The 21533-nt window shown below is 40.9% G+C and overlaps 1 protein-coding gene across 2 annotated transcripts in view; it reads left to right on the top strand.

Annotated features, from left to right (window-relative positions):
* dnajc6 (DnaJ (Hsp40) homolog, subfamily C, member 6) overlaps nt 1-7980 on the top strand; it is a 37460-nt gene extending 29480 nt beyond the window's left edge. For both annotated transcript variants that reach the window (XM_054752125.2, XM_015970984.3), the window contains exons 16-18: nt 79-227; nt 509-685; nt 7625-7980. In XM_054752125.2, the coding sequence (XP_054608100.2) occupies nt 79-227; nt 509-685; nt 7625-7726 (428 nt within the window). In that variant the 3' untranslated portion in view covers nt 7727-7980. The remainder of the gene's footprint in view (nt 1-78; nt 228-508; nt 686-7624) is intronic.
* Nucleotides 7981-21533: the final 13553 nt, after the last annotated feature.

The raw sequence follows: 21533 nt of genomic DNA, 5'->3' as shown, positions 1-21533 counted from the left end.
ATTCTGCTTTGATTTTGAGAAAGAGAAAACAGTTTTAATCATTTAAAAGTCTGTTTTCTGCCCTTCTGCTTGTTCCAGGTTCAAAGCCCAGAGCCTCGGATGTTAACTTCGATGACCTGCTGTCAGGTCAGGGCTTTTCAGGGACCAAAGAGAAGAAAGGGCCCAGGACTATAGCAGAGATGAGGAAAGAGGAGATGGCCAAAGAGATGGACCCTGAGAAAATAAAGGCAAGATTTTGTTTTATTACTGACATAAGTCATGTCCTGGATCTATCATCCCTCTTAGTTTTAGTTTGCTCAAAACCATTTGGCTGTCAAGAACTCTGTGTTTATCCCTGAATTAATGAAGCAGCCAGTGTAGGCCTTCCATGAGCTTGGTTCACCCAATTACTCCCGTGGCTTTCTACCACAGCCAACATTTCCGAAAGAATTTGTCCTAAGAGTTGTTTCAAATCGGCTCTTCTCCGGCTGTTGGCGTCTCATCGCTGTCTCCCCCCTTTGTGTCCCAGATTTTGGACTGGATTGAAGGGAAAGAGCGTAACATTCGTGCCCTGCTGTCCACCATGCACACTGTGCTTTGGGAGGGAGAGACTCGATGGAAGCCGGTGGGAATGGCTGACCTGGTTACCCCAGAACAGGTCAAGAAGGTCTACCGCAAAGCAGTCCTGGTTGTTCACCCAGATAAGGTGAGGTCATCCATGTAAACCAGGGGAGATTTCATGTTTGTAACAAGAGAATGTGGAGTTTTTATTAGGGATGCACCGATACCAGTATCGGTATCGGTAAAAGTTAACCGATACCAGGAACCGATACCAACGCAGTTGTTTGAAAATGGCTTCACTGTAACTTGTCATTTCCGTTCACCTAATAGTTTAGTTTTGTGATGATTTCTATTCATATATTTTACTTTTTATCTACCTCACAGTCCTTTCCTGTTGAAAGCAGAGAAGAAAATAAAATCTGTTTTCCAAATCATTGCATTTTTTTGTGTGGTGGAAGTATCGGTAATTGGTATCGGCGGCGAATATTCAGATCCAAGTATCGGTATGGTATCGGTTTGGGAAAAAGTGGTATCGGTGCATGCCTAGTTTTTATGATTCTGTGTCTAAACAGACTAAAGGCAAAGTCCTATCAACAAAAGTTCTGGGTCTAAAAGTTAAAGGAAAATCCATTTGTCATTCATTTTTTCTGGCCAATTATGCAAATGAACTCATACACTCACTGGCCACTTTATTGGGTACACCTGTCCAACTGCTCATTACTGCAAATCACTAATCAGCCAATCAGATGGGGGCAACTCAATGCATTTAGGCATGTTGACATGGTCAAGACGATCCGCTGCAGTTAAAACCGAGCTTCAGAACGGGGAAGAAAGGTGATTTTAGTGACTTTGAATGTGGCATGGGTGTTGGTGCCAGACGAGCTGGTCTGAGTATTTCAGAAACTGTTGATCTTCTGGGATTGCCACACACAACCATCTTTACAGATGAATGGTCTGACAAAAGGAAAACATCCAGTGAGCGGCAGTTCTGTGGGCGAAAATGCCTTGTTGATGCCAGAGGTCAGAGAAGAATGGCCAGACTGGTTTGAGCTGATAGAAAGGCAACAGTAACTCAAACAACCACTCGTTATAACCAAGTTATGCAGAAGAGCATCTCTGAACGCACAACACGTTGAACCTTGAGGCAGATGGGCTACAGCAGCAGAAGACCACACCGGGTGCCACTCCTCATGGGCGTCGCACCCGTGGGGGATGTGGGGGTTTCAACACCCACACTTTTCTTATTGAGATCGTTCAACACCTCAACACCCACACTTTTCCAGCCGTTTTGCAAAAGGGATAACTGAATGCTCCTTCTACGGAATAGTTTTTGTTGTCCAACTTTAAAGCCAGCTTTGTTAACATTCAGTGACAAATAAAGTTTGTCGAAACTGTCCCGCCTCTACCAGAGTACACCTGTGAGCTGGTGGACTGGGCTGGAACTACAGTTTATTCAGGAGTTTCTCTGGAACCCGCCGTTGGATTATTGAAGCCGTTCAGGTTAGTTAGGAAACCTCTGAGCCAATAGAATCTCTTGCTTTTGATTTTTTTTTCGGCTAGTTTTTTGGGATTTGGCGTCGGATGGATGCAAGCTAAAACAGCTATGAATTAGCTTTGTGTGATGTTGTGAAGATGGATTACACAAAGGGATTGGATTGTTTTTACTATAACACGGATTATGACCATGAATCAACAAAGGTGAGACTGAATTTACGCTTTTCACGTCATAAAATGAGCTGTGGTTTGTTATACAACAGTTAGTTCTGACCGAGTGATTTGATTGGTCAAGAGACTTTCCAAGAGTGCTGATATTGGACTATAACAGCACTGGGACTGTTTACAAACAGTACACTCTGCTGTGCACAGGCGTTCTAACCATTATTGTAGAAAATGTTTGTGTTGCCTAGCATCAGCCTTGTCTGAGTCTCCGTTTTGTTTTGGGACTATTTGTTTCGGCGGAGCCTGATCAATGAATAAATAAATGAACAAATTATAATCTGTTGTTGCTTATTGTTGTTATAAACAATAAAATGAGCAGGTAGAACTGTTGTGTAAAAGCAATATCACACTCAAGGTCATGCGTTGTTGCTGAATATCAGCACTGGTGTGATTATCTACAACACTCGGCCTGTGGCCTCGTGCCTACGACCGAATCACACCAGTGCTGATATTCAGCAACAACGCATGACCTTGAGTGTGATATTGCTTAATTAGCTGCTGGCTCTGTGGATTTTGCACATAGAGTACGTAAATATTGTTGAAAAGAGAAGAGCCTGGGCTTTAATTTAAACGGCGGATTCTGTGGATAGGATATTGGATTTTCGCTACTGTGTGTTTTTCTCTAAATGCGTATTTAGTGTCTTTTTACGTACTTTTGATTTAACAGCTTATTGTTGAAATTGGGTGTTGTTGATGGAGAAAACTTGGGTTCTGTTGTTTGGAAGTTTAGTTCTTCCCGTTCTGCATGTGTGCAGTTTATACAGTGGTGAATATTAAGCATGTTTTTGGAAGGACTTCACATTATGCGAGGACCCCTTACTGGATTAAGGTTGAGTTTCAATTTACAGCTGATGGCATCCACAGACAACATCCCCCACACTTTTGAAAAGCTTGCAACGCGCCTGCCACTCCTGTCAGCAAAGAACTGGAAACTGAGGCTACAATTCACACCGACTCACCAAAACGGGATAATAGAAGATTGGAAAAATGTCGCCTGGTCTGACGAGTCTCGATTTCTGTTGCAACATTCGGATGGTAGGGTCAGAATTTGATGTCACCAACATGAAAGCATGGATCCATCCTGCCTTGTGTCAATGGTTCAGACTGGTGGTGGGGGTGTAACGGTGTGGGGGACATTTTCTTGGCACACTTTGGTCCCCTTAGTACTAACTGATCATTGTTGCAGCACTACAATCAGTGGAGCAAGATTTGCATCATGGATGTGCAGCCAACAAATCTGCAGCAACTGTGTGATGCTGTCATGTCAATATGGACCAAAATCTCTGAGGAATGTTTCCAGTACCTTGTTGAATCTGGGCCATGAAGGATTAAGGCAGCACTGAAGGCAAAAAGGGGTCCAACCCAGGATTAGCAAGGTGTACCCAATAAAGTGGCCAGTAAGTGTATTTACTTAATGAAGTCCAGTTTTTAAATGTTACATTCAATAAGAGTTAAAGAAATATGTAATTCAGTAAATATAAGCAACCCTGTGACTGGCAGTTGAGTACATTTAATGTTTATATTAGAGTAAAGCAATTAAAATTAAAATGAGATTGTAATTAAATGATTACTAACTTGATATTTACTCACAATTTAACTTTTTTATTGTTATCATAGTGAAACCTCTTTTTATGTATATGTTCATGTATTTAGCAGACACTTTTGTCCAAAGCGACTTACAAGTGATAATCGGCATGTTGCCCTTGAGGCTAACAATAACAGGAAGGATGCTAGTTTAGAAGATGCTCTCTGAAGAGCAGGGTCTTCAGGAGTTTCCTGAAAGTCGAAAAGAAAGCCGCTGTTCTTGTAGCGCCTTTAGTAATGTTCTTTTTGCCCCAAATTATTAAGATAATTGTCAAGAAGTTTTGATAGCTTTTTTCATTTATCAAATAGATAATAAAAATGTATATTTTTGCTGCTCATAGAATCTTTGTTTCAGTATTTTATTTTATTGGGTCATGATGAAAAAAGCCCCCAATAAATAAATAAATACATAAATAAATCCACCTCAGTGAAAAGTACTTCAACAAAATACAAAATCTCTAAAAATATTTACAGACACATGTTTTTACTTAAAAAGATTTTATTTCCTCATTTTAAAATAAAGATTTTTTAAAAGAAAAAAAATACAAACATGTTTCAGATACCACACATTCTGCTTAATCACGACTCTCCTTAGAGATAGCTGAAGAGTAGCGCACCACAACGGTTACAAACAGCTTTTCTCAATGTTTTTCTTTTTAAACCGAATGCTTAAAAAACACTTTTCTTATTCCCGCTTTTTTTTCATTTGGAGTCAGAGCAGACAGCTGTTTTCTGCCTAGTAACAAGTTCAAGGCTTTGAACTGGTAAATTCAGCACTAAACCACGTTTATTACTAATGTTCACGTCCAGAGAGGCTCAGCTTACTTTTACGGTTTGGCTTGAACAGAACTGGTGTTTACAAATAGCGTCAGAGTAAATTTGCCAAATGAAGGCACGCATAGTAAATAAGAACGAAACAATGCTGCATAGCAACAAGCCAGCAACGTGTTCTTTAGACTTTACACAAGAACTTTTTCATGCATGATGCGAAAAAGGACAAAAACATGATAGAAACAATCAAAACAATCAGCACCTTGATGATGTTGAAGCTGAGGGATCCAAAAGCTGGTTTTAAAAAGTCTAACAAGGAGCTCCCGTCCTGGTGAACAGACTTAGCCGTTTCGTGAAGACGGCCGACTATTTCATGGATGGTAGCGTTGTAATCGGGCACAAATGTGCAGCATTCAGAGCCGATAACTGCACAGGTTCCTCCCTGGGCGGCTAAAAGGAAGTCCAAAGCTGCTCTGTTTTGGAGAGCCAGGAGTCTAACGGAGGCCAGTTCGTTGGACATGAGCGAGAGAGCCCTTCCTGTTGAGTTAGCGATAGCTTCTATCGCATTAGACAGATCGGCTATTTGGTCTAATGCAGACATTATGCCATAGAAAGGAATAAGTGTACCTAGTGCATTCTTAAAAGGTGACTGATTATGCGTCCCAAACACGTCTGAAGTTCCCCGTCGTACTCGGTGAGAAGTTCTCTTCGGCAGTGACTGCAACACTCTCATAGCCGGGACCACGTGTCCCAATCCACAGCGTCCGTTGTAATCCACCGGAAGATAAGGGTAGGCGAAGTTCCCGCACACCCAGTACATCCCAACGGGAGAGGAGATGGAGCAACTGGCCGTGCGGCTAGCTAGAGCTACGAAACGCTTCTCTCCTGCTTTGTCCAGACACGCGTGGGGGACGGATTCCAGAGATTTCTTGTCTGTTTTGGTCCCTTTTGGTTTCCGCGTGAATGTGCGCAGACAGTCTGAATGTCCTACAGGAGTGTGACCGTCATTCTCCAAACACCAAGTGAACTTCTGAGGAAGGACCAGGATGGGAACCGGTTTGGGGGTTTGGACACATCTGTTGCAGTTTCCTTCTTGTTCAGAGCAATGAAGAGGCCTCATTTTTATTGTCCGACAGTCGTGGTGGGAATACGACTCGGGCAGCTGAACGTGCATCAGGCTGCACGTGTCGCAGTCAGAGGCAGGCAGGGCCATGAGAGGCAAACCTTCTCCAGCTGTGAAGGGCATCAGGCCGCAGACGTAGCAGCTGGATTTTGGGTGGAGGTGGTCAGCTACCTGCCACGCCATCGTCAGGAAAATGTTGTCGTCATCTCTTCTCGTGTCCAGGACCTTTATGGCCTGCAGATCTCCTGCGATGGACTCCACCAGGATCAGAATCAGAAGATGCAGACACATTTTGGTGGAGGGAGTCGATATCGCGGCTCCTGGTCTTCTCTGTTTGTTTGTCGTGGTCATTCCATTTCAGAAGCTGGAGATACCTTCAAAGTAAAGAGGAATAAATCACCGCTGGCAAGCTCAGCAGAACATGCTTCCTCTCTGGAAGTTCAGTGACTTTGTCTGATTTAAATCTGAGACACAGCGTCTGCCTGAGTGCAAAGATAAGGAAATGCTCAAGCTTATTTATCCACCAGAGAAGAAGCTGAAATGATTATAACCTCAGAGGTGTGGTTACTCAACAACACTGATTAATGGCTGCAAGACGGCAGGAATTCAGTCATTATCAGAGGGTCGCTGCAGCTCAAGTCTGTTGATCATCATATAAAAAGAATCACATCCTTTTAATGAGTCTTTTCCATAATAAGAGCTTCAGAAATAGTTAATTATTTCACTTCTCTAATCACTTTCAGCCATTTTCACTCAGTTTCTTTGTCTCACGCTCATGTGATTGTTTTGAAGTTGTGTGCTAATGAGTTTCCTGTGTAATCAATCAGAGAAAACTAGAAACTGCTTCGGTTCATGTTGTTGGGGCGTGTTAGGTTTTTAAACTTCTAATTTAAAGGAGCAATATGTAAGAAATCTACAGTGAAATAATCACAAAACAGACTAATGTCTCAAGAAAGGATTACCTAAACAGATTTCATTCTCAGCCGGCTAGGGAGTTTTCAGTTCTTTCTTCTTTCATAAAACAACAACAAAAGAACAAAAGAGGGACGGCGTAGTTGTGACCTGTGAGTTTATGAGATTGTAATTTGACACTGACCGGCAAAAACCTCTGGAGTTGTTTAATGAACCAAAACTAGTAAACAGGAGCGACCTAGAAGTTATTTCTTGTACCCCTAAGAAGCCACGGCATCTTTTTGTTTTATTCTATCAGGTGAAGAAGGCTAATGTTGAGCTAACAATGCTAACGGTGAATTAGAAGCAAATAGTCTTACCTTTTCCAATTACAAACAACTCAATATTACAGTGAAATGTATGTGTGAAGTGAATAATAAGTCAATTGTGGTGTTTCATGTCCTGTTATTTTCAGAACTATAACAGCAAGACACCTAATCCTAACCCACACTTCCTCTATGCCAGTGAAATACTACAGTAATAATTGTAGTAAGTGCTCCTACTGTAAAACACAGAAGAGTGCTAACACCAGATGTTTTTATGCTTATCAACTTAGTGTGTATGACTTGTCTTCGCTTGTCATTTAGGATCTTCTGGTGCTGATTAATCACTGGCAACAGCCATGAAACTCACTGACTCAGTGACTTGATGTAATTTGCTGGGTTCTTCATATAGGAAACATTATTTCTGATTGGCTTAATGAACTGTGAATTGGAATGTTTATTATGTGAAGTGCCTTGAGACGACTCTTGTCGTGATTTGGTGCTATATAAATAAACTTGAATTGAATTGAATGGCTGTGAGAAAATGATTGCAATTCCCAAAGCTGACCAGAGGATTTCATTCTTCGTTAACTGTTACATATTGCACATTTTTAAAATCAGTGTGGCTATTTTATATGGGCTTAACTGTTTTTTTACTGTTTTCTGTTCACAGGCAACAGGACAACCATATGAACAATACGCCAAGCTGATTTTCATGGAACTAAATGATGCCTGGTCGGAATTTGAAAGCCAAGGACAAAAACCTCTCTATTAAAAACCACGTCAACAACAACAACAACAAAAAAAAGGACGAGTGGGTGGAGATGATAGGATGTCAGATTTTACACGTGTGACCCCTCAATCTGCCTTCATAGCTGCACTTTGACTCACTCTTCCCTTCTCACCCAAAACATTTACCGTCGATGATCACCAAACAGAGACTTGAACAAAAAAATTCCAGATGAATCCACTGTGGTGCAACAGTTACCACCCTTCAGCCCTTTGACCCCCCCCCCCCCCCCCAAACAATGCAACAATCAAATTTAAGGATGATCAAAAGAGAGAGACCACCAGATAAGAGACAAACACATCAGGGAGCACTGCGAGTAAACATTTCACAACTAAAGAGGCTCAGAAATCAACTAACCCGTGAGCTCAACAAGCTCTTATCCAATAGAAACTGGAGTTTTCTTTTTTTCTGCCTTAACCCTCTCATGCTTGATAAAAGGACAAACAACTAAGTCCTTCAGGGGTACTTCTGAGTTAAAAAATGCTCCTGAAATACGTACTGTATGTGGAGTAACCAGGTAGGTAGGTTTTAACGTTGCAAATCTGCAACGCCTGCCTCCAGAGGGTTAAAATTGATCCATGATCAGTTCTGTTGTATCAAATCTAGATTTAATTTGGACTGAAATATCACTGAAAACTATTCCGGATCACAGGCTGGGATTAGTTCTGTTACAGGAGGATGACTGAAAAATAAAGGCATCATAGAGATAAGAAAAACTAAATTTACTGTCTGACTGATTACGCGTAGAAACTGAATGATGATGTTCTGGGTGAGTTGCTGACGTGTGTCATTTACCAGATACAGTTTGTTTGTTTGTTTGTTTTGGGACTGAGGATTGTATATTTTAGGGATGAGCACATGCACAGTTCCTTACGTGAAGCAGCTCAAGGCCTCGTGCATTACTTGTAAAGAAAGCACAAACATTTGGTGCAGCTTTTCAAAATAAGCTTCCTTTTTTTAGGTGAAGAATTAAATTAATGGTAAACGTGTTTACATGATTTGGCTTTGATTTTCTACACATATTCATCTTTCTTTACTTTTAACTTTCAACTTTAATTAAATCATTTAGCTTTTTCTTTAGACCTTTCTGTGCACTGAAATGCTTTTCTTTAAATTAATACATTTTTGCACCAGTTTATATCAACACTAAAGTACAGGGACTTTGAGCTGTAACTGAAATAATGTGAATTTATTCGTTGCTCATTATTTTTGCTCCATAAATGATTGCTGGGGTCATTAATTTATATGTTAGCTTCCATTTTTGGATGATTAATGCAAAACCTGAAATGCAATGCTCTAAACACACAAAACTCATCATTTTTTTGCTCGTCGTTATCTTACAGTCATTAGATGCTCCCAGACGGAGCGGAATATTTTCCTTTGTGTGTTCACAAACTGATTCACTTCTGTTCATCGGATGGTCTCCATGCTATCGAGCAGCTATGCCTGACAATGTGCTTGTTGATGGGCTTTATTTAATTTTTTTTCTTTATTCTGACTGAAGAAGAAAGTGTCGTAAAGGTTGAATTCATCCATGATGGACCACTAAAGAGAAGGACATTTGTAAATCAGATCCCTGGAATAATAGAAGGTCTCAGGCTGAAACTGCAAAACTTAAAGCTACTGTTTAGTTTTAGTTATAATTTTATTTAAGAGAAGATAACGTGTCTCTGAGGACCTCCGTGTGAAACAACCCCTGTGAGCTCCCTCTCTGACTGAACTGGAATCCTACAGCTATATTGAAGCGCTAACCTCTATAACGTAGTCAGTGGGTGTATGTTGTTTGAATTTGTTGTGTGTATGAGTCGGATCTGAGTCCTCTGTGTCATGTGTTTGCCTGTCTGCTGTTCAAGTATTAACTGAATTGTGTAAAAAAGAAAGATACATGCTTCTTTTTAGTGACTGTTTACTGTTAAAGGATGTACATAATGAGCAAGTGCAGTGCACAACAATAAACAGTAAACAGAGGGAAAACAATTGGCATTTACCTGCGTTTCTCTGTTTGACCACTGGAGGGCAGCAGCATGAAAAAAAACACTGCTGTCCTTTAGAAATGAAAGAAAAGAAAAGAAAATGTTTTTCTTATTTAAAACGACTGATAAAATTATTCTGGAGGCTCATTTCTGACACTTTGATAAAAAACTGTTTTTTTATCATTAGAAAATATTACGACTTAAATTTCTGCTTTTTTCCATCAAAGGAGTCAAAACATGCTTCTATAAATTAAAATAAAATGTATAAATTGCATTTTTAATCAGCTTTATTATCACAACTTACACAGATTTTGTTAATTTTAGTACAGAAACAAACAAAAAAAATACACCATTCTATTTAATACATTATGAATAAGTAATACTGCTAAAATTTGACTATTTGACCCTGTTGTATGAAATAAAGTAGGTAATATTTAATAATTATATTCTCGCAAGTCCCTCCCCTGGCCTTTACTGCAAAACAAATCATTAACTCGAGCCTGGAGCTTTGACCATCCACAAGAGGAAGCTGTCAATCAACAAGAATGTGTCTTGGTCTGCAGCGTGCTTGATGCCAGAAGAACCCAGAAGTTTGCAACAAATATTAATGTTACCGATTTTTTAACAGCCTTCAAGTTGTCAAAGAAACTTTAAAAAGTTAGGACTTGCTGTGAGACGTTTACGACAGTTGAGTAGAAATAAAATTTGAGATGCTTTAAAAAAATGGAGTGTTCCGTGGTCTGCATGGGCTCAAAACTGATGAAGAGTTGGCAAAGTTTAGTTTGGACATGTAAGTAAATACTTGTATTTTAGAGAATTGTAACTGAAATTTTATTTAGATAAAAGAAATAATAGTGCAGATAATTGTTGTATGCTGTATTTAGGCTAAAATGGCGCTAGCTTGAATGCTAGCTTGACCTGCATTGAATTAATGTCAGTCTGTAAACTCAACACATTCTCACACCCGAAGCGGCTAAAACTGACGAAGGGTGGCCAAGCGTTGGGCGCCCCAACACGTCGGAGGTGACACGCTGTGACGGTGCGTCGCTTTCCAATGCCCGCGGTAAAACGAACATTTCACTGATTTTTCACCTCTAACCTCTAGCAATTTAACCTTCCTCTCATCCCATCCTAACCTTAACCCACTTGCGCATGCAAAACGTTGTTTCTAGTTGTATTGTTCCTCTCAAACATGGTTAACGGGAAATTTAGAACGAGAAACTGGGTTAAGGTTAGGATGGGGGTGAGGGGAGGGTTAAATCGCTAGAGTTTAGAGGTTAAATGTCCGTTTTACTGCGGGCGTCGGAAAGCAACGCGTTGGGAGCCTCAACGCGTCGGAAACAAAAGCTTGGTCACCCTTCGTTAGTTTTAGCTGCTTCGGGTTGAGAATGTGTCGGTAAACATCATGCTAACTGAGGAAGTGGAGTGTGGGGAGTGTTGGAGCTAAGTGATTAGCACAACCATATGCTGCTACATTGGATTATAGGACCCTTGGCGTGTGAAGTCACCCCCCACCCCCCACCCCCATCCCACCGGAGAGCAAGAGGACAACACCTCCCCGTCGACCACCTTTGTGTTTGCCATTCAAATTTCTCTTCCTTTCCACGATGACGTAACTCTACGAACCACGTGCATTAATCCGATAGCTCATATTTGTCTTTATTATATTAATACACGTGATTTGGTAAAACATCTTGGTGAAAGGTAGAGTCAATGTTTTTTTATTTACTTCATGTGAGAAGGTGTACTTGTTGAGTCTGAACATGAAGCTTAAGGATTTTTTTCTCCTTTTAGGTTTTAATCATTGCAACTGTGTGAAAAGCGAAGGTTTTGTTAATAAAATATAATCTGTTCAGGGAACCGGTTGAGTTATAACCACCTGCTTATGGAGTCTCTTTCATGTCTTCAGTGACCTGCACATCCAGACGTCGTCATTAAAATATAGACCAACTTTCCTGTTACTGGACTGCAGCCAGCTCATGGACTTTATACCCAAGGAGAATTCTTGAAGAGTCTTCTGGTAAAGCTGGGAGACAAAAACTCCAAATTATCAATGGGGAAAGCTGCAAAATCTTCAAAGATGCTAAATGTCCCCATGTTTCAGTACAAATCCAGTTTAAAATTTGTGATGAAGAAATCTTTGGTGCCTGTGGTCATCAGGGCAGTAACCCCCAAATTGAAGGAGTAGCTAAAGCAAATCCCAGGAAAATCATCTCAGTCCAGAAAAGTGCAGTTCTAGGAACAGCTAAGATACTGCAGAACCCTCAAGCTCCCAGGTCTCTGGTAGAGAACCTGAGCTTGGAGGGATGAGACCTCCTGCAAAGGGTGGGATGGGACTTTTTATATTTTTCATCATTGAAATTAAAGATTAAATTAAATATTATGTTTTATCATCATCATCATCATCATCATCATTGTCACCATTATCATCATCATCAACATCGCCATCAGCCTCATCATCATCATCATCATCATCATTGTCACCATTATCATCATCATCAACATCGCCATCAGCGTCATCATCATTGTCACCATTATCATCACAATCATCATCATTATCATCATCATCATCACCATCACTATCATCATCATCATCATCATCATCATCATCGTCGTCATCGTCATCACCATCACAATCATCATCATTGTCACCATTATCATCACTATCATCATCATTATCAAAATCATCATCATTATCACCATTATCATCATCATCATCATCATCATTGTCACCATTATCATCACTATCATCATCATCAACATCGCCATCAGCCTCATCATCATCGTCATCATCATCATCATTGTCACCATTATCATCACAATCATCATCATTATCATCATCATCACCATCACTATCATCATCATCATCATCCTCATCCTCATCATCATCATGATCGTCATCATCATCATCATCACAATCATCATCATTGTCACCATGATCATCACTATCATCATCATTATCACAATCATCATCATCACTATCAACATCATTATCACCATTATCATCAGCATCATCATCATAAACCGCCATCATCATCATCATCATCATCATCATCATCATCATCATCATCATCATCACAATCATCATTGTCACCATTATCGTCACTATCATCATCATTATCACAATCATCATCATCACTATCAACATCATTATCACCATTATCATCAGCATCATCATCATAAACCGCCATCATCATCATCATCATCATCATCATCATCACAATCATCATTGTCACCATTATCGTCACTGTCATCATCATTATCATCATCATCATCACCATCATCATCATCATCATCATCATCATCAACATCGCCATCATCCTCATCATCCTCATCATCATCATCACTATCATCATCATTATCAAACTCATCATCATTATCACCATTATCATCACTATCATCATCATCAACATCGCCATCAGCCTCATCATCATCATCATCATCATCGTCATCGTCATTATCATCATCATCATCATCATCATCATCATCATCAACATCGCCATCAGCCTTATCCTCATCATCATCACTATCATCATGGGGCTATGGTAGCACAGGAGTTATGTGCTTGCCCCGTAATCGGAAGGTTGCAGGTTCGAGCCCCACTCAGTTTGTTGCTGTCATTGTGTCCTTGGGCAAGACACTTAACCCACCTTGCCTGCTGGTGGTGGTCAGAGGGACCAGTGGCATCAGTGTATGGCAGCCTCTCCTCTGTCAGTGCGCCCCAGGGCAGTTGTAGCTACGATGGAGCTCATCACCACCAGTGTGTGAATGTGTGTGTGAATGGGTGAATGACTGTATGGTAAAGCGCCTTGAGGGTTCCAGTACTCTAGAAGGCGCTATATGAAATACAGGCCATTTACCATCATGATTATCAGCATTATCACATCATCATCATCATCATCATCATCATCACAATCATGGTAATGGCCTGTATATCTATAGTGCCTTCTTAGGGTTCTACAACCCCCCCAAGGCACTTCACAACACAATTCACACACACATTTACATGTTGCTGATGATGAGCTACGATGTAGCCACAGCTGTCCTGGGGCACACAGACAGAGGCGAGGCCTGCTGAACACTGGTGCCACCGGTCCCTCTCACCACCACCAGCAGGCTTAAGTATCTTGCCCAAGGACACAGCAGCATTCTCTGGTAGGAGCCAGGATCGAAAAAAAAACACTTAAAGTAATAAAAGCATTGAAAAGAACATCTGTTCTAGAATGAGAAATCAGAGCCAATTATGCCTTTCATCACAAGGGAAGGCTAAACAGTAAAAATGCATCTTCAAGCATTTCTCTTTTAAACAGTGTTGGAACTTGTCTAACAGATATTAGCTACTGCATTCCACATCATTGATGCCAGGACGGAAAAAGGCCGGTCTCTCCTGGATTTACACCAAGCCCTCGGAGCCATTAACAAATCCTGCTCTGCCAATCAGAGAGGGCGAGTAAGAACATGCTACTGTTGGAGATCCACCTAGTAGGATGTTTAATTAGAAATGAAAATTAAATTAATCAGTTTTATCAAAAATGGACCAACAACGTTTGTAGACCACCCTTAGGAAAAGTCATTATAACAAGTTCCACCTTCCTCAGGATCCACTGATTTCCCTCTTTCCTATTCACTCTCTCTCTTTCTTTACATTTTTTAATAACAATTGTCTATTTTTTTGCTAATTTTAAATATATTTTTATTCATTTTCTAAATTTTTTTGATATTTTACATTTTTTGTTTTTGTGAAGCGCCCCGTGGTTTTTATCTTGAGAGGCGCTATAGAAAAGGTCTTTTCTTCTTCTTCTTTCTTCTTCTTTTCTTTAGAGAAACTGGTCGTGCTGGAGGTTGAAAATTATGTCCAAACAGGAAGTGAATTTCTGATCATAAAATATAAAAAAATAAATAAAATGTTTCTCCAAACCAAATTTGGCACTAAAGGCCTGAACCTTGTTTAAATAAAGATAAGAAAATTTTGTCATGATCATATGATTAGAGCAACCTGCAGCTGAAATCAAACACAGCTGGCAGGTCAATAAGTGTGTGTGTGTGTGTGTGTGTGTGTGTGTGTGTGTGTGTGTGTGTGTGTGTGTGTGTGTGTGAACCTGTAATCAGAGCCGGATTAAATAAATGGACTACACTAGGCAGGCTGCATTTTTAGGGCCCCCCCTCCATCGATGTTATGTAATGAATTGAAATCTGAAACTTACCAAATTGACTTATAAAAGTTCATTCACATTTTACATAGCCTAGTTTTTGGTTACAAATTGGTTGTTTGTATGCCAAAATAAGTCATGTGTTGTAGGCTGTTGCCTCTGCTGAATCAGAAATTCTGTCAATTTTCTGAGTGTGAACTTATTGTTTTGCTACTTGAACATTAATAAAATTATTTGACAAATAATTAATAAAACCAGCAACACTTACCAAGGAAACCATTTAGCATTATCTACTCCGGGATAATCTTCAGCCTTCCAGCATCACAGGGCCTCAGTCACAGCAGAAACACGTCTAAAGAAATGTTCCTTGGTTAAGCTTCAGTCTATGTCTCCAGATTTCCTCTGTGATGCAGAAGAATATCCAATATTTTGAGAGGGATAGTTTAGTGCAAAGTACTCATCAGTTTGGTACCACTTTGCAGGATCAGATGGGTAGTTGTTAATACCCTGTCTGGGTCTAGGGGCTCCTGTAAGACTATATTGGGCTCACTTCTGGCTGGCTGCTGTTCTTCCAGTTTGTCCTTCTGTGAAGGCGCTGATGTTGACGGCGTTGGCGCTACAGCATCTTCCGCCACATCTTCCACTGCGTCTTCGGGTTGTGTCTCCTCCGGGTCTGACTTGGGCCCGGCCTCTGGCTCTGCTGACTCGAGCATGTTCACAGCTGTCGGACGGCTGCCCGAGCAGCCCGACAGAAACTTCTGTAAAGCCCCCCGCTGTCTCTTCTTTAGTTCCTCTTCATTTAAATATTTTTCTTTTTTACGTTTTGCCGCACCCGAAAGCATCGTGAAAGTTAGCCTACTCAAAACGGTTGCGTATTAGACCTTAAATCACTCAAAAACATAAAATCTGAATAGGAAAAAAGTTGTTTATTTTGCTGTGAAACCAACAAACATTTATGACAAATGTTTTTTTATCATTTAGACTGGTAATCTAGACTGTACATTTATAAAAAATATGACTAAATATAGCAAATAACTAATTTAAAAAAATTATTAGCCCTCTGGGATCCAGAGTGTAAATCACCGTTTTTGACTCATTTTGGTTTTTCTTTTGTATTTTCTAATAAAAACAATAAATATTGCCTTATGGGGTATCATTAATTTCAAGTCAACCTGGACTATCTGAATTTATACTTATTTTATTAATTTGGCAATAATGTACATGGATTTTGGAGTGGGGAGTGGCTCCGTCTCACGCCGAGATCTGACAGCTGCGCGGCGCCGCCCACTCCTTTTGATGGATCTCCGAGGAGCTGGATCTCTGCCTTCATCCTCTACCTCATCATGACCCAACTCTTCTATGAGGAAGGATGGATCTGCCACATCATCATCATCATCCTCGCTATTTGCCTCAGACTCCGGCTGCGAGTCTCCGTCCACTTCCTCTGCTTCCAGTTCAAAAAACAGCCGTACTATCTGAACTGCCTGGTGGACATTTATCCTTCTCATCATCCTTTATATAAGCCTAATGAAAGCCTACTAAACTGCAGAGACAATATATCTGTCCGGATCGCTCCAAAATACAAAGTTTACCGTCAATATCTGTCTAATTGTTTGTTGTTACTCCGTTCGCGCCACTCCTTTCCCCGCGAAGCGGCTCCTTTTTGCGCACATCTCGTTACTCGTGTGATACTTTTTATCAGCTGAATATGTGAGACTTCCACCAACAGCAAAAGGATCTCGTGTTTTTGTGGGTTTTTAATGTTCACAAGCACATTCCCGCTCACAGATTACTAAACCGCTGTTTTGACAAGTTATCAGATTGTCTAAAAATAGGTCATTTTTTAGTTTAGTATAACTCCGCTTTTACGTTGCTTATTAACAAAATTTAAAAACTGGGGTGTAGTTTATAATCAGGGGCGGCTCCAGGATTTTTTTTCTGCAGTAGCTTAATAGTTGCTTAGTGACAGAAAGGAGTTGCAAATCCTAAAATTGTTCCAATTTAGCCTGAAGTTGTGTACTTAATTAAAAGAAATGACTCTGTATGACTTTTTAATAAGAGGAAATTAGAAAGAAAGAAAGTAACAGGAAAACATACTAATATGATCATAAATAATACTAGATATTAAAGTCATTGTCTTTTCATTACACAGTGAAAAATATTGCACTTTTGGACTGTTTTAACACTGTAATTTAATGTACCAAAATAAACACAAATCACATGCATTATGGTCAGGGAGGGTGTAGTTACTCACCAACTGATGTCAGAGCAGAATAATGCGTCTGTTGTTGTGGTTCAAGGCGAAAGCATCGATGATGTCCTGCTCATCAAGGGCTCTTGCACGTTCTGCGTTGATGGACAACAAAGCCAGGTTGCTGTTTCTTGAGTCCCCGCTTTTGCTCCTCAGGTATGTTTTGACGCGCCGTAAACATGAAAAGCTCCGTTCACAGGTTGCAGATGTGACAGGCAGTGTGAGTGAAATGCATAAAAGTCTGTGCAGATCAATGAATGCATCCTTGTATGGATGAAGAAGGGAGAAAAACTCCTGTGTGGTGTTTACAGTTTGTCCGTTCTGTCTTTTCTGGTCAAGCATCCGTTGCACTTGGTGCAGTTCTGCAGAAAGGTTGTCTTTGCTTACTCCATAATGCTGAGCCATGGGTAACAGGAGATCCATTTGAAGAAAGGACTGATGTTTTGGATTTAAAGCAGATGTGCCTTGTAGAACGCCACATGCTTCAGGTGAAAAGCGTCTTTTCAGTTCACTGACAAGTCTATCGATGACAGGGTAGAAACAGTTGTGTCTAATGGCATCAGGAGAGTTGAGGGCTGGACGTCTTCCTGTTGGAGCTTCAACTACAAAGCCTTCTAACTTTCCCGCAGTTTGCACATGTCGCCTCTCTGGTCTCATCTCTGTGAAGATGCCGGCCTTGGTTGACAGGGTTTGAACTTTATCCCAAATGTCATGCCAGAACTTTTCGTTTGCCTTTTCAGAGAGAGATGCAATTGTGGACTCAACAAGGTCTGTAGCAGATGCAAGTTGAAGATCTGGAGACTGGAGGCGATCAGACAAGAATTTGGTGGTGCGAAAGAGATCCTCAAATAGAGCAAGCTGCACAACAAACTGAAAGTCAATCAGGCCCTTTAGTGATCTTGCTTCTGTCTTCCTTCGGGCATTTGGCTGCTGCATCATATCATCAAGTGACGCACAGATTGCTGGCAGAGTTTTCTGAATGGCTAACAGTGCAGAATACTGACAAGCCCATCTAGTTTCAGACAACTTTTTTAGTTCAAACAGCTTATCTGCAGCTTGAAGCTCCTTTTGTTTCTTCATGAAAATACTGTGCACAACAGAGCCAGAAAAAAAATTATGCAGCATCTGCACAATTTCAAAAAATTCTCCAGCTGGTTCGACATTATTCACACAATCCACCAAGACCAGATTTAGACGGTGGGCATGGCAATGGACATAAAGAGCTTGTGGGACCTCCTGTTTAAATTTTTCCTGGACACCATTATTACACCCTGACATGACAGCTGCCCCGTCATAACACTGGCCGATACACCTGTTGTGATCAATGTTGCATTTGCTCAGAGTCTGTTTGATGGTTGTCAGAAGGGAGTTGGCATCTAGCCCATCAGCTGGAGTAAAGTGAAGGAACTCTTCCCATATTTCATCATTATGCACGTACCGCACAGCCACAGACACCTGCTCCTTCTTACTCACATCTTTACTCTCATCAACTATCAGTGCAAATACGCCAGCCTCTTGTACTTCCCTGCTTATTTGTTCCCTGACCATATTTGCCATGATGTCAACCAGTTCATCTTGTATGTCATGATGAGTGTACTTCGCATTTTTGGGATTATTGGCAATTTTTGATTCAACTGTTTTGTCAAACTTCCCAATGACATGTAAAAGTTCAATAAAATTGCCTCTGTTAGATGTTTCAGATTCCCTGTGTCCTCTCTGTGCAATGGTCTGACACGCAGTATAGCGTAAAGCTTCCACAACTGCACGCATATATTCCCGGTTTTCACGTACCGTTTTGGAATGTCCCTCGCTGAGTGCATTGCTTATTTTGGAGCCACTCTCTTTTCTCAGCTTAAATTCAGACCACGCATCCATTGCATATTTATGGCCAGCACTGACATTGTGTGTGTGGAATGACTGTGTAGCTTTAACCCATGTGCTGAACCCATCCTGGGTAAACGCGGTCTCTTTCCGAAACTGCCGGCCTGGGTGAGCAAAATGTCTGCATGCAAAGCAAAACACACTGTCCTTGTCGGCCGAGTACTCCAGCCAACTATATTGCTCATAACATCGGCGGTTAAAGGACCGCATTTGTATGCCGCACTTTTTAGCCCGGTATTTTACCAGTATTGGGCGACGTGGTCCTTCATGAGGGGTTTGGCTGATATCTGATGAAGTTGAGTCGTTGTTTGTTCCACTGCCTGGAACAGATAGAAGCGGGTCAGGGCGCGTCTCTTCACACAGCGCGGGCACCTGTTCTCCTCTGTGCTCATCACATTCATCCTCGACCCGTGGATCCTCGCTGCTGTTAAAATCCGTGGCGTGGTCCTTTTCAATGGTGGAAGTAGCTGCATCATCCGTCTCCGTTGATAATCGCGGTCGTTTGGGTGGAATAAGATATTTGTCCATGTTTGCATCAGGCTGCTTTGTAATAGCTATGCGCTAGCAAGACAAATCTCAGTGCTTCTAAAAGCATGGGGTCAAATCGAAGTCTCGCGATAGCACCAGTGAGGCACGTCTTTTTTGTTTTTCCAAGAAATTTGTTCTCCAAAACTATAAGTAAAACTACCGCTTTTTATGTTAGATTAAATATATATATTTTAAATTATTTAATGTAAAAACTTTATACAATCTTTGTTACAACATAATCAGGGTTGCTAAGCAGTTGCTTGGTCAAATATTGTGGTTGCTATAGCAACACCAAGCTACCGCCTGGCGCCGCGTCTGTTTATAATCTCCTTTTTAAAGCCGAATTGAAACCGAAACTCAGGGAGGCGGAGTCTTGCTGCTACAGCGTCCCAAATCAGACCTGTTCAAAAGACGCGTATACTTGTCCGTGGACCCCAGAGGTTTAATGTGACGTAGCCAATGAAACGGTCTATGGTTAAGATAAACATTGTCACTATTTTTAGTTAATTAATAAATATTGAAACAAATTGTAGATAGGAGTCCTAGCTACAAATTATATCATAGGACATGTGTACATTTAATTTTTAATTTATTTATTTATAATTTTGTTCCTCTGTCTGGGCCCCATCCAGCCAATCAGGCCCTAGGCACGTGCCTACTTTGCCTTTGCGTTAATCCGGCTCTGCCTGTAATTGTATGTGTAGAAATGTGGAGTTCTCCTTCCACAACTCTAGGCTTGACTGTGTGCAGACTTCTCATAGGAAGCACAAAAAAAAATACAACATAGAATTTGAATTATATTTCCACACTTCCACACTTCCTGTTGCATCACTGTTTTCAGAAACAGGAACAAGTGGACGCTTGTATTAACAAAGACTGAAAGTAAATGGTTTTAAATGTGTCTCATATGCTATATTAATAAGAATGTGACGAGTTATTATTGTTTAAACCAGCTGTCTGGATTGGCGCCACCATGGTTGAGACTCCCAAATCTCTCCAGGTGTCAACTTCCTGCCTCTGCTGTGGTCAGAGGGTCTTACTGGTGATTCAAAAATAGTCATTTCCTCTTTGACTGTGCTGTTGCATCACAGAAAGTGACCACCCGTCTCATCAAGCACATGAAAATAAAACAATTGAACTGTAATAATAACACTGTCAGGTGTATTAATAACCTACTGTTGTTGGGGTCTGTAGGTATGCGGGTGGCCCTGGAGCGCTGCTCCCTGTTCTTTAGGGTTCATCTGTCTGTAGCAGGTGCTCTCACAGTTGTTCACTCTATGGATGGATGTCAACCCTGAGTCATTTTCCTACCAAGCAATAATAAAGACACATTGGGGTTTTTGGGAGTTACTGGTAGCCAACTAGAGTTCGAATCCCGTGTCCCATCAGGCCTTTCCCTCACTCAACTTCTCCAACACACTGCCACCGTCATTGCCCTGACCCAAGATCTGCTGGCCATATTCACTTCCTGCAGACTGATTGGAAATGAACACAACTAATGGTATAAGCTATTTATTTATTTATTTATTTATTTATTTATTTATTTATTTATTTATTTATTTATTCAATAAGTGTTTATTAATTAAAGCCAAAAGAAACATTTTACATTAACTAGGGATACACATCACTGTTGAACTTAAATAGCCTTTATAGTAGAGATCATTTTTGATCAATTATGTGTGCATAAATGATTAATTAGTGGCCAGGAACCTGAGGAAAAAAATGATTTCAGTGGCTGGGCTCTCTCTTAGACATAGGATGAGAATCTCGGTCATCCAGGAGGGGCTCAGAGCAGATCCGCTGCTCCTCTACGTCGAGAGGAGCCAGTTGAGGTGGCTCGTGCATCTGGTTAGCCTCCCTGATAACTGCCAACAATTGTCAGTGTGTAAGTGCCAAATGTTCCTCAGTTGGCCAGGGAACGCTATGGGATTTCCCCAGAGGAGCTGGTCCAAGTGACTCAGGAAAGAGAAGTCTGGGCGTCTCTGCTAAGGCTGCTGCCCTCATTTATT

Source organism: Nothobranchius furzeri, chromosome 8 (genome assembly GCF_043380555.1).
Source record: "Nothobranchius furzeri strain GRZ-AD chromosome 8, NfurGRZ-RIMD1, whole genome shotgun sequence".
NCBI classification, from domain to species: domain Eukaryota; kingdom Metazoa; phylum Chordata; class Actinopteri; order Cyprinodontiformes; family Nothobranchiidae; genus Nothobranchius; species Nothobranchius furzeri.
This window is presented reverse-complemented; position numbering and strand designations above follow the sequence as displayed.